Source organism: Aspergillus sydowii (assembly GCF_001890705.1).
Source record: "Aspergillus sydowii CBS 593.65 unplaced genomic scaffold ASPSYscaffold_15, whole genome shotgun sequence".
NCBI lineage: Eukaryota > Fungi > Ascomycota > Eurotiomycetes > Eurotiales > Aspergillaceae > Aspergillus > Aspergillus sydowii.
The window spans coordinates 392399-403724 of NW_024467873.1; the positions used below are offsets into that span (position 1 = coordinate 392399).

The window sequence follows — 11326 nt, forward strand, 5'->3', positions numbered from 1 at the left end:
AGTAATAATAACGTAGATAGCAAACATGGCAAGTGGTTAGACTGCAGGTACACACCCTATGCCGTGTTCACACCATCTAACCCGGCACAGCCCATCATCATCCCAATCCTCGCTCCCCACCCCTTTCCGCGTAATAAACAGGCCAGTGGGATCCCTTCGCTTCTTTATCGTATACAGCTCCTCATATCTCTCTCCCCAAAATGACTGCTGGAAGTCCACCTCGTTGGCGTCCGCTTCATTCACGTATGCACCCATGGTATCCGGCTCCAGGGATCTAAGAATACCCACTTTGTTGTGCGTAATGTCCGCAGCAATCTCAGCCTGCTGGGTAAATGTTGTATTTACATTCCAGCGCGTTGTGAAAAGGACGTGGATCGCTGCTTCTCTCCACGCTGGATTCAGGCCGCTGTCGATGTGCTTGTTTTTGGCGACTTGGCCCCCGGCAACTATAGTGCCTTGGATATACTCCCCTGGACTGAGGTCGAGACGGGAGAGAGCGTTTGATATCTTGGCTGGTCCGTCCTGTTTCGAAAGCAAGGAGCGAGATAGAAGGCGTGAGCCCAGTTGGCTGAATACTCCAGTCGTTTCATTCTTTGGAAGCACGGCAGAGAACATGCTTGACAGGGTGGGGAATCGAAAGGTATTCAAGGATGGAGGAGTTCCAATTGCCCTTTCCAAATCAGATACCAGTGGACGGACGAGTTCCTCGGGGATACTGGGATCATTCTGATTGATAAACACCATAAAAAGCTCGAATGTTGAACTATTCACGGAGGAGACGCTTTTCGGCGTAATCATATAATAACCAGTCCCACCGTTGTCATTCAGCTCTAGCAGGTGATTGTGGACTGTTTCCACCCCGTCCCAGAATCGGCTGCTGGATGCTGGCAATGTGTAGGTCGTTCTCACGGCAACTGCTGGGTGGTCAGGGTACGCGTTTACTGTCACCCTTACAACCACGCCAAATGACCCACCACCTCCTCCGCGCAAGGCGAAGAACAGATCCGAGTTTTGGTATGCATTTGCAAAGACAAACGAACCCTAGAACGCGGTTAGTGGAAGAGAATAACTGATACGATTAGAAGCCATACATCTGCAAGAACAACCTGAAACTCCAACACATTGTCACTCGCCATGCCATAAAGCCACCCCATGGCCGAGTGGCCTCCTCCTTGGATATATCCACCGGCCATGCCCACAGTCCTCGAGAATCCCCCAACCACCATGGCGCCCCTGGCACCCAAGTACTCGTATAGCTCCCCCAGCTGAACCCCAGCGTCGACGGTAACCGCTCGAACACCTCTAGGCGGAGCCGTCGCAGCCGGAACAGCAGGCACAAAGCTATCTGTCAGGTCGATTTCTTTCATATTCCCCGTGAAAATCTGGAGAGAGTTAGGCGCAGCTGACCGGCCCAGGAAATCATGTCCTGTATTCCTAATGGCGAGTTTGACATTGTGCTTCGCGGCAAAGTTCACCACTGCTTGTATATGGCGGACTGTCCTCACTGCGGCGGAATACAAGGGGATTCTACCTTGGCCACAGGGCAGAGATCTAGGACTCGCAACGTAGCACTGTTCGTCTCTGGCGGGGTCTGATTCCCAGTTTTCGTACTGCATGGCCCCTGGATGTAGCGCTCGATAACTTGAGTTGTGCGCGTTGGACTGGATGTATGCACACTCTGCTGCGTTGAAATTTGGTGAATGGCAGGGATATGCCAGTGGTTTTAATGTAGCCAGATTGCCTTCTATCGTGGAATTGAGAGCTGCCCAGTCGCCATGCTTCGGCCAGCATGGTTGATCGGGTGTGCAGCGACAAGATACAGCCTGTTCATTGATATCCCGGGTCAGAGTATTCTGAACGGTCAAAACGGCAAATAAACTGAATCCAAGCAAAGACACCCTCATTTTTGCTAGCATGGTATGAAAAGACAGCCCTGGTCGGTCTGCTGTTCTTGAAGGTGTAGATAGTTATAGCAAATGATACAAAGAGACATATGACCAAATTATACAAAGCGTCATGAGGGCCAAGCGGGCCCATGCCACATTTGAAACGGGGGGCTGAGCAGGGCACCAACTCGAGTCCCATTCATATAACCCATGTGAATGACAGACAGCCTTGTCATGTACAGAAATATAATTCGCTGCTTGACTGGACGACACCTGCCGCTTGCGCATGCACATCCCCTGCGGCTAATTGTAGCTGTCACCGTGCTCCAGCTAACTCGTCAAAATTCCCCGCCGAGTGTGTATCGAGTCAGACTCCCACATGTCCTGCAATCATTGCATTATGCATAGTGCAGATCTTACCAAAACGCTGGGCACCAACACTGCCACGGCTTACGGGCACTGCGGTCTAGCCCCAGCGGGAGGGTTGTTACTTGGTGAGAGTAGTGTGAGCCGCTGCTTATTTGTCATTACTATAGGGCGGAAAAATATACAGTGACGGTGTAAATTAAGCTACATAATCTTCTCACGTCTTACTTCTCTATAGTATACCCCATGATTATTCTAAATAATCCACCATGCGATAAGAGTAAAACATCAATTCCAAAGACCCGGCTAACTTGACCCTAAGAATCTGATTTTCCTTATTAAAAGAAAATACGCAATTATGCTGATATGCTATTCATCAGAAACACATATTTCCCGTACTTGGCCTTTGGTACTCCTGGTATGAACTCCCCTTCGACGGAGATCACAGCGCTAGATGTGGGATTTGAATTATCTCGGGAACATACCATTTCTAGTTTCCCCATATACTCCATTGTCCAAGTGTGTCTGGTATATACAACCACAGAGGTTGAAGACAGGGCTTCCTGTCTGCTCAGCTGTATTTAAGCTAGAATTACTAATATATTTTGGGGTATAACACGCCTTGAGTATATTACTACTTTGAAGGGTAAAAGACGGTGCAACAGAGATGAGTTCTATATGACCAATTGAAGGGTAGGTCACGCTTGAATATCACATATCCTATCCATAGTCAGTTTTTCATCATACTTGTGCTGTGATAATACCCCAGATGGCACCCCAGATTACAAACCTTATTGCTTTCCCCGCACAATACCAAGCACAGACCCATTATCTTATTCATCCAGCGAGCTCATAGGCCTGTGTGCATTGATAAGAAACCTTACTTGGAGTCGACTGAAGTAGGGTAACCGTCAGCGAGCCCTGATAAGAAACGCCAATCTAGCTCGGCGCGAGAGTAGTATATCCCGTATCTAGCAATTGGCAGACAGCGTGACCTCGTTATCTGTGAGCCATCATTAGGCAAAGATAGTCACTGTAGAACGATAGACTTCTGGGAAGTACTCAGCGAGATGTGGCTGCTCTTGGAGGAATCCAGATGTGATACCCCTCAGAGGCCGTTATCTCCAATTCTACTGTGTATAAAAGAACGAGGAGACATGGCTAGAAGAGAAGCGATTTAGCATATCTTTCATAAACAATCTCACCATGGCCGCGCCGGAAATCGAAAAGAATGAGCATGTCGAGTCCGCACCTAATTCAGTGGTGGATATCAGCAAGGGCGACATCAACGCCAACCAAACGCCTGTGATACCTAAGAGCTTCAACCTTCTAAGTGCCTGTGCCACGGGAATTACTACTGGCAATGCCTGGGCGGTTCTGGGAGGTGGAATAGTATGTGAAAGCGTTCATCCCCTGCCAGCCCTGATTAACAGATCTAGATCTCATCTCTCTATAATGGCGGCCCTCCTGGTGTAATTTTTGAATTGTGCGTTGCCAGGCTAATCTGAGTACAACCCAGTGCTAATCTTTTACAGTACTGTGGTTTCCTTCTTTTATTGCTTTATCTCGGCGTCCATCGCAGAACTGGCTTCTTCGATTCCCGCCTCCGGAGGAGGTAAGAACCACAACTTATAACACCTTCTCTTGCTAAAGTCTTTACAGTGTACCACTGGGCGAACATTACCGCCGGCCCGCGGTATGGTCGGATGTTCGGCTGGTTCGCTGGTTGGCTCAATGCTCTGGCCTGGGTCTTTGCAGTAGCATCAAACACCTCCATGACGTCCACGATGATCGTATACGCATACGGACTCTACCATCCAGACCTCGAGCCCCAGCGCTGGCATGTCTTCATCTGCTACCTGCTTATCTCCTGGACGTGCTGTTTGACCGTCATGTTTGCGCAGCGCGCGCTGGCCTGGATCAGCCGCCTAGGCTCGTTCTTCATTATCGTCGGGTTCTTCATCAGTATTATCGTCTGTGCTGTCATGCCCAGCAGCAAGCTCGGTAGAGGATACGCTTCTAATCACTTTGTCTGGGGAGACTGGAAGAATATGACAGGCTACTCGAGCGATGGGTTCACGTTCCTTGCGGGAATGCTGAATGGGGCTTTTGCGATTGGGGCTACGGACTGCGTTACTCATATCGCAGAGGAAATTCCCAAGTAAGCACCAAGCATAACGACTTGTTTTACCGTTTGACAGACCATACTCACCAGAGAACAGCGCGCAAAAGAATATCCCCAAAGCCCTAGCCTGCCAAATCATCATGGGCTTCATAACCGGATTCTGCTACCTAGTTACAATCTTCTACGCCATGAACGACCTCCCCACGATAATGAACAACAACCCATTCTGCCCCCTCGGCGATATTTATCTCCAAGCAACGGGTTCGAAAGCAGGCACAGTCGGACTGCTGTCTGTAATCATCGCGCCCATCTTCTGCGCAACCATCGGCTGCTACATCACCGCCAGCCGGACGGTGTACGCCCTGGGCCGCGACGACGCCATGCCCCTCGCTAGATGGATTGGCGCCGTAAGCCCGCGATGGGAGAGCCCTCTGTATGCAACTCTGGCTTGCGGTATCTTGCTAACAGGGATCGGGGCGATATACGTGGGGTCGCTGACGGCGTTCAACGCCTTCATTGGCTCGTTCGCTGTGCTGACCACTGTATCCTATCTGCTGGCTATCCTGCCACACGCGCTCAGTGGCCGTAAGAGGATCCGGCCAGGCCCGTTCTGGATGGGCAGGGCTGGTATGGCGGTTAACCTTGTGGCTTGTGGGTATATCGCCGTCACGGTTGTGATCTACTGCTTCCCGTATGCGCTTCCGACTGAGGCGGGCTCGATGAACTATACCTGCCTTATTACGGGGGGACTGACGATTCTGGCGGGGATATGGTGGCTTGTGCATGGGAGGAAGAATTACGTGGGTCCTGATATGGGGATGTATGCTTAGGTTCAGTTATGGGGTTTTGTGTTTTGAGTTTTGCGGGGGAGGCGTGGCTTTGTAAATCAGAGGACTAGTTAGCAATTCAACTGCCATGACATCAATATGAGTAGACAGGTGCTGGATACTGGCGGACTAGTCGATATGACAGTGTCTCCACTGATGGAATAAGGTCAACCGTCAGCGAGCGTGGAGAAGCGGAGTAGTATCACCTATCAACTATGCTTCTCGGTTTCCCCGGATATTCTATCGGAAATCTTCCCCGCTTTGAGTCAATCGGAACGAACCGATGAAGCCATAAACAGGTAAAAGTATATACAAGTTTCTAGCATGTTAACTTTTCTACACCAAGAGATCTATCAGGTCTCGAATATAGATAGTTTACAACTGTATTTCTAGCAGTGTTGTACTGTTGTTTCCAGATGAAGAAGCATGGTAGTTCTTGGAATCTATATCGATGTTGTAGGGCAGTATCCGCGTTTTGCCAATCAGTCTACAGTCCTGACAGTGAAGATTCCTCACCTGAACGATCGGGTAGAAGGCCAGTTTTATGGATACAAGGTTACCTAGATATTCACCATTATGCAGAAAGCCCCTCAATCTTCTCGATATCCTCCCTGCTCAGGCACCATTTATCCTGTAGTGCAGTATCCAAACTAAGCTGGTAAACATCCTTCGGCCACCACTCACCCCAGCTGGTCAACAGGATTTGTTCCGGGTCTGCCGGAAAATCATTGATGGTCCAAGCACGGAGGAGGTTCTGGGCACCTATATAATACAACCCAGGTTAGTCAATCCTTTACATTATTACTTGATGCGGAACGTCCTACCCTCAGGGATGGTTTTGGCATCGGGCATGTCCATGGTCAAGCCCATATCTCTTCCGGCAAGCTTCGTGTTGGGGATCAGGCCGGGCGAGACTGCCACAACTGTACAGCCAGGCAGTTGGCGACGCCAATAGTGCGCACCCAGTAATTGGACGAACTTGGAGCCACTGTACACGACGTAGTGGTCTGCACCAGAGTTGGCCTTGAGGTCGACATCAATAGTTTCTAAATAAGAAGAAACGGTAAGCAGATGCTGAGGTAATGCTTTACAGCGAAAGGTGAGGTACTCACTCGGGTCTTGGTTCCTCACGCTACGAATAGCTCCGGATGACACCACGACGATGCGCGATTTGGAAGAAGTCAGGGTTTCACGGAGTTGGTGAACCAGATAATGCTGCGCTGTTCAATTGAAGTTCATGTTAGCCAAACACCTCTGGCCACCTTGTAACTCTATGTTGCTACTTACATAGGTGGTTCACAACGTAGGGAGCACACCACTGTGAGCCGTGAGGACCAGGCCCCTTAGCAGCGGCAACCATGCCCGCACACAGGAATAGTAGATCTAGTTTCTTGTCTCCTAGCTTGGCCAGAGCCTGCTGCGCGAATAGACGTACACTGTGCAGATCGACAAGATCAACCGGCAGAAGGGAGATTGTATGCTTTGAGGTGTCATATTTAAGCGCGTCAAAGGCAGCTTGGGTTGCTTTTGTGTCTCGAGCGCCCAGAATGAAGTTGTAGGGCTCGGACTTCTCGAGCAATTGTTTAATCACTTCGAAGCCCTATTTGATATTAGCGGGGCTGTGCAATTTAGGGGCGGGATTGCGACAGACCAGGCCCGACGAGGTGCCCGTCGCGATCACATTCTTTGCGGCGGCCGACATATTCGCAAAATTGATATTGCTCGAATCAACTGAAGTGAATTGGTGTTTTCTCACTGTTTGTTTTGCGGTGAGAATCGACTCCCCTCCTGTGGCTGACAAAGCGACTGAACGTGGTGGGGTTACTTCTCGTCATTCTCTGTATTCGTAATTCACACACGGTCACCACTTGCTGCCATATAAATTACCAGAGTATGAGGACATTCCTATTTGAGCTTGTATTGCTGGCCCACACTGGTTATGATTGTTATCTGTTGACGTCATTTATTTCATCACTCAGTTGCGATATAATAATATCATATAATATATAATATACAATGGCTACTATACTACTGGTTCACTATCTAGAGAACCAGTGATGGTTCCATTAAATATATAACCTACCTCTGCTGACAATTTACCACGTGTATAATTCCTCAGACGAGAATATATATTGCGGCTCCAACCCATGGTGCCTCCTATAATAAATAAACAAAGTTCAGTATATTACTTACTGCTTCGATCCAACCCTGGGGTTTCATTTTCTTCCATAATGTGTTCAGTCTTCTTCATTCCTCTTTCTGTCGCTGTGCCCCATTCCTGCTAAATGGCAGTGGCAAAGGCACTCGATAGGAGTAAGTTTCTCAATACCAAGCCAGCTGACAAGCTACTTAATAGAAATAGCTTGATATAATTTCATTTCTCAAGACTGTCTGGTTCCGTCCCTTGGCAAACCAAATGTATAGCACAGAAAGAGTGATTAAGATTAAGCTACGATGACGGAAGATATATTCCTACACTCCATTCCCCAGCTCTACGCACTGTGGGTCTTCAGGCCAAGATCAATGGAGTCAAGAGAGCCGAGCGGAATACATATTCCGCTGCCCAGCGAAGCCACAGTGAACCTCTACCAGAGTATATGACGTCCGCCAACGCTCCGCTATACCCTTTCGACCTGTACGGGCAATTTCAGTGGGGTGTGCGAGTCTCCAACCCCAGCCGGGGTCCAACACGGGGGGATGGGGTGTGTCCCAACCCGTTTTCCTTTCCCCGAGTCTTCTCCACTGTGGTTCCTGGTTCTTCTTGTCTCTCCAGTCCCTGAGTTGCGCCGGTGTATACCCGGTCGTCAGTTGTCATTGTAATCATGGTCTGCTGCGGGACCGGCAAATTACACGGGCAACTTGAGGTTGGCAGTATGCCGAGAGAATGGGTATAAAGGCAGACAGACGACCCAACTGTTCCTATTAGTATCAAATTAAGCCCGCAGATTTTTGCTCCTGGCCTGGCCTGATTATATACCCCTTTCCCGTGAAACATGCCGGACATCAAGGCACTGGTGGCTATAGTAGCCAGTCTCTGCTCACTGGCCCACGCTACTCCCCAAGACCTGTACCAAGGCAATGTTGTCCAGAGCGATACATTTTTCTACGGCCAAAGTCCTGCAGTATATCCGACACCGGAGATATCTGGGATCGGCGACTGGGATGAGGCTCTCTCCAAAGCGCGGGCTATGGTGGGCATGATGACACTAGCTGAGAAAGTTAATCTCACTGGAGGTTATGAGAATAACACCAGTAGTTGCTCTGGTAAAATCCGCGCGATAAACCGCCTTGGTTTCCCGGGTATGTGCTTGCAGGATGGTCCAGCGGGAGTCAAAGGTGCCGAGGGTGTCAATGGATATCCAGCTAGTCTGCATATTGGCGCGAGGTACGCCCTCTCTCCTCCATACCCATCATATTATATCGAGCGAGTGCTAATGCTTCACAAGCTGGAACAAAACAAATGCATATCAACGGGCAAGGGCCATGGCAGGCGAATTCAAAAGAAAAGGGGCTACTCTGAGTCTAGGCCCCGCGGTATTAGGTCCATTGGGTAAAATTCCTCATGGAGGACGAAACTGGGAGGGATTCGGTGTCGACCCGTACCTCAGCGGCATTCTTGGGGCAGAGTCCGTCAAAGCTACCCAGGATGAGGGCATAATTTCGTGTACTAAGGTAAATACTCATCTCATCCTCACTACGTGGGTGTAGCTAACTGTTTCTCTAGCACTTTGTTGGGAACGAGCAAGAAACGCACCGATTTCAGAACATAGATCGCACAAACAACCATACTATCGAGGCATTGTCATCCAACATTGACGACAAGACCATGCACGAAATATACATGTGGGCCTTTGCAGATGCTATCCATGCTGGGACGGCCAGTATAAGTAAGTGATACATGCCATGGAATATTTCTTGATGGCTGATCAGATCTGCTCAGTGTGCTCATACCAGCGCGTGAATAACAGCTACGCATGTCACAATAGCAAGGCCATGAACGGTCTTCTCAAAACTGAGCTGGGATTTCAGGGCTTTGTTCTCAGTGACTGGGAGGCCCAGAAAGCAGGAGTTGCAAGTGCACTGGCTGGTCTTGACATGACAATGCCTCTTGGGGAGACATATTGGGGCTCACATCTAGTCCAGGCTGTCCACAACGGCTCGATTCCCGAGTCGCACGTTGACGACATGGCTACCAGAATCATCGCCGCTTGGTACTATAGCCGACAGGATGACTCCGGCCTTCCACCAGTTGGAGCGGGCTTCCCTCCTGATCTACTCACACCACATGAATTTGTAAACGCCCGCGACCCCGGCGACGACGCCATCCTCATGGACGCGGCCATCGAGGGCCATGTCTTGGTGAAAAACGACAGGCAAGCTCTGCCACTGTTGAAGCCGCGCATGCTCGCCATCTATGGATATGACGCCAGGACGCCAGGACGAAATAATCCTAAAAACGGGTTCAGCGACTGGATGCTAGGGTTTGAGGCACACGACTACCAGCAAGTAAACTGCGGCGACTTTGGGACCAATTTCGCGCCGTGCCCTCCCTACTTCACCCCGTTCGCAAACGGTACGTTAATGGGCGGCGGAGGCTCCGGTGCCATTGCCCCGTTCTACGTCGAAAGCCCGCTTGAAGCACTGCAGAGGCGAGCACGCCGCGAGAACACACAGCTGTTCTGGGACGTCGAGACCCGCGGTTCGAACAGTACGGTGCCAGGGGCAGCGGACGCGTGCCTGGTCTTCATAAATTCCTTCTCCTCGGAGGCCCGCGACCGGCTTAGCCTCCGCGACGACTTCTCAGACGCCCTGGTGCTGAACATCGCCGCGCAATGCACCAATACCATTGTTGTCGTCCACACGGCTGGAATCCGGCTGGTGGAGCAGTGGATTGAGCACCCGAATGTCACCGCGGTGATTATCGCGCACCTCCCAGGCCAGGACTCGGGCGAGGCAATCACGCGCATTCTATATGGCGACGTGAGCCCCAGTGGGAAGCTTACTTATACCATTGCTCGCAATGAGTCGGATTACGGTTCGCTGCTCAAGCCCACTACATCTACCGGCTGGGATCGATATTTCCCGCAGGACAATTTCATCGAGGGCCCTTATATCGACTATAGAGCCTTTGACAGGCGCGGTGTTGAGCCGCGTTTCGAGTTCGGGTTTGGGCTTACTTACACGACCTTTGAATACTCCAACCTGGCAATTCGTTGGATTGCTAACCCGTCGAATCTATCTGTTTTCCCTGCCGGTCCAATAATCCCCGGAGGCCACGCAGATCTGTGGGATACCGTGGCCGTGGTAACCGCTGACGTGGCGAATACCGGGGACATTGAGGCCGCTGAGGTTGCCCAGCTCTATATCGACATTCCCGGCGACGAACAGCCACCAAAGCAGCTGCGTGGATTTGAAAAGGCTGTAATCCGTCCCGGCGAGACCAGAACTTTTAAATTCGAGCTCCGCCGACGAGACCTCAGTGTTTGGGACTTGGCCGCGCAGCAGTGGAGGTTGCTGACTGGATCTGAGTACCGTGTATTCGTCGGTGCTAGCTCAAGACAACTGAGTCTGAATGGGACCTTTGTGCTGTAGTCTGCCGCGAGGATCTGTCTGTTATCGCTAAGCGTTAAGATGGGATTTCTGGAGGTGCCCTGCAGTATAGATTGGTTGAACCCTCGCAGAAAGTTGGTTATAACAGACTTGTTTGGTCTACTGGAGGAAACTGAAAGATATATTAATTGCAAATACACGATGATTGACCCTCTGAGTTTGTTCCAAACTTCCTGAACGGTGAACCTTCAAGATTCAGCAACCTGATAGCGTTGCCCGGCGCGATTGTCGAATCCCTTTAGTCACCCCACCTCCTCCCCCCTTTGGGACCTCGTTAGCGACGAATAATAGGTAGTTAGTAATGAAAGGCGAAGTATTATCTGGTACAGAGAGTACTGTATAAGCTCTGCTTGCATGGACTTTGTCCCCAAGCCTTTAGCCACCAATTTCCATCATTTCTATAACAAGGCAACTGGGGCTTAACAAACTGTGGCTTTCAAGATTATTTTCCCAACTGCCCTACATTCCGGTTTTAATACGCTTCATAAAGTCACAAGAGGAAAAGTGCTTAT

At 50.1% G+C, this 11326-nt stretch overlaps 4 protein-coding genes across 4 annotated transcripts; 2 read left to right on the top strand and 2 right to left on the bottom strand.

Moving 5' to 3' along the window:
• Positions 1-36: 36 nt before the first annotated feature.
• On the bottom strand, positions 37-1916 carry ASPSYDRAFT_94310 (uncharacterized protein; the record flags this gene model as incomplete). Its single annotated transcript, XM_040852955.1, has 2 exons — positions 37-1041; positions 1092-1916. 2 exons carry the CDS (start codon positions 1914-1916, stop codon positions 37-39), a joined length of 1830 nt encoding a protein of 609 aa, XP_040697620.1.
• A 1542-nt stretch (positions 1917-3458) lies between these two features.
• ASPSYDRAFT_161834 (uncharacterized protein) lies at positions 3459-5207 on the top strand (the record flags this gene model as incomplete). The annotated part of the gene is made up of 5 exons (XM_040843036.1): positions 3459-3644; positions 3692-3738; positions 3788-3867; positions 3915-4413; positions 4475-5207. 5 exons carry the CDS (start codon positions 3459-3461, stop codon positions 5205-5207), a joined length of 1545 nt encoding a protein of 514 aa, XP_040697621.1.
• A 354-nt stretch (positions 5208-5561) lies between these two features.
• On the bottom strand, positions 5562-6959 carry ASPSYDRAFT_50565 (uncharacterized protein). The gene is made up of 5 exons (XM_040848110.1): positions 6856-6959; positions 6492-6804; positions 6317-6424; positions 6029-6250; positions 5562-5966 (listed from the first exon to the last, which is right to left on the bottom strand). The coding sequence occupies exons 1-5, from the start codon at positions 6904-6906 to the stop codon at positions 5779-5781; spliced, it is 882 nt and encodes a 293-aa protein (XP_040697622.1). The 5' UTR covers positions 6907-6959; the 3' UTR covers positions 5562-5778.
• Positions 6960-8197: 1238 nt separating this feature from the next.
• On the top strand, positions 8198-11035 carry ASPSYDRAFT_1163149 (beta-glucosidase; the record flags this gene model as incomplete). The annotated part of the gene is made up of 5 exons (XM_040840125.1): positions 8198-8234; positions 8268-8589; positions 8651-8876; positions 8929-9091; positions 9145-11035. The coding sequence occupies 5 exons, from the start codon at positions 8198-8200 to the stop codon at positions 10794-10796; spliced, it is 2400 nt and encodes a 799-aa protein (XP_040697623.1). The 3' UTR covers positions 10797-11035.
• Positions 11036-11326: the final 291 nt, after the last annotated feature.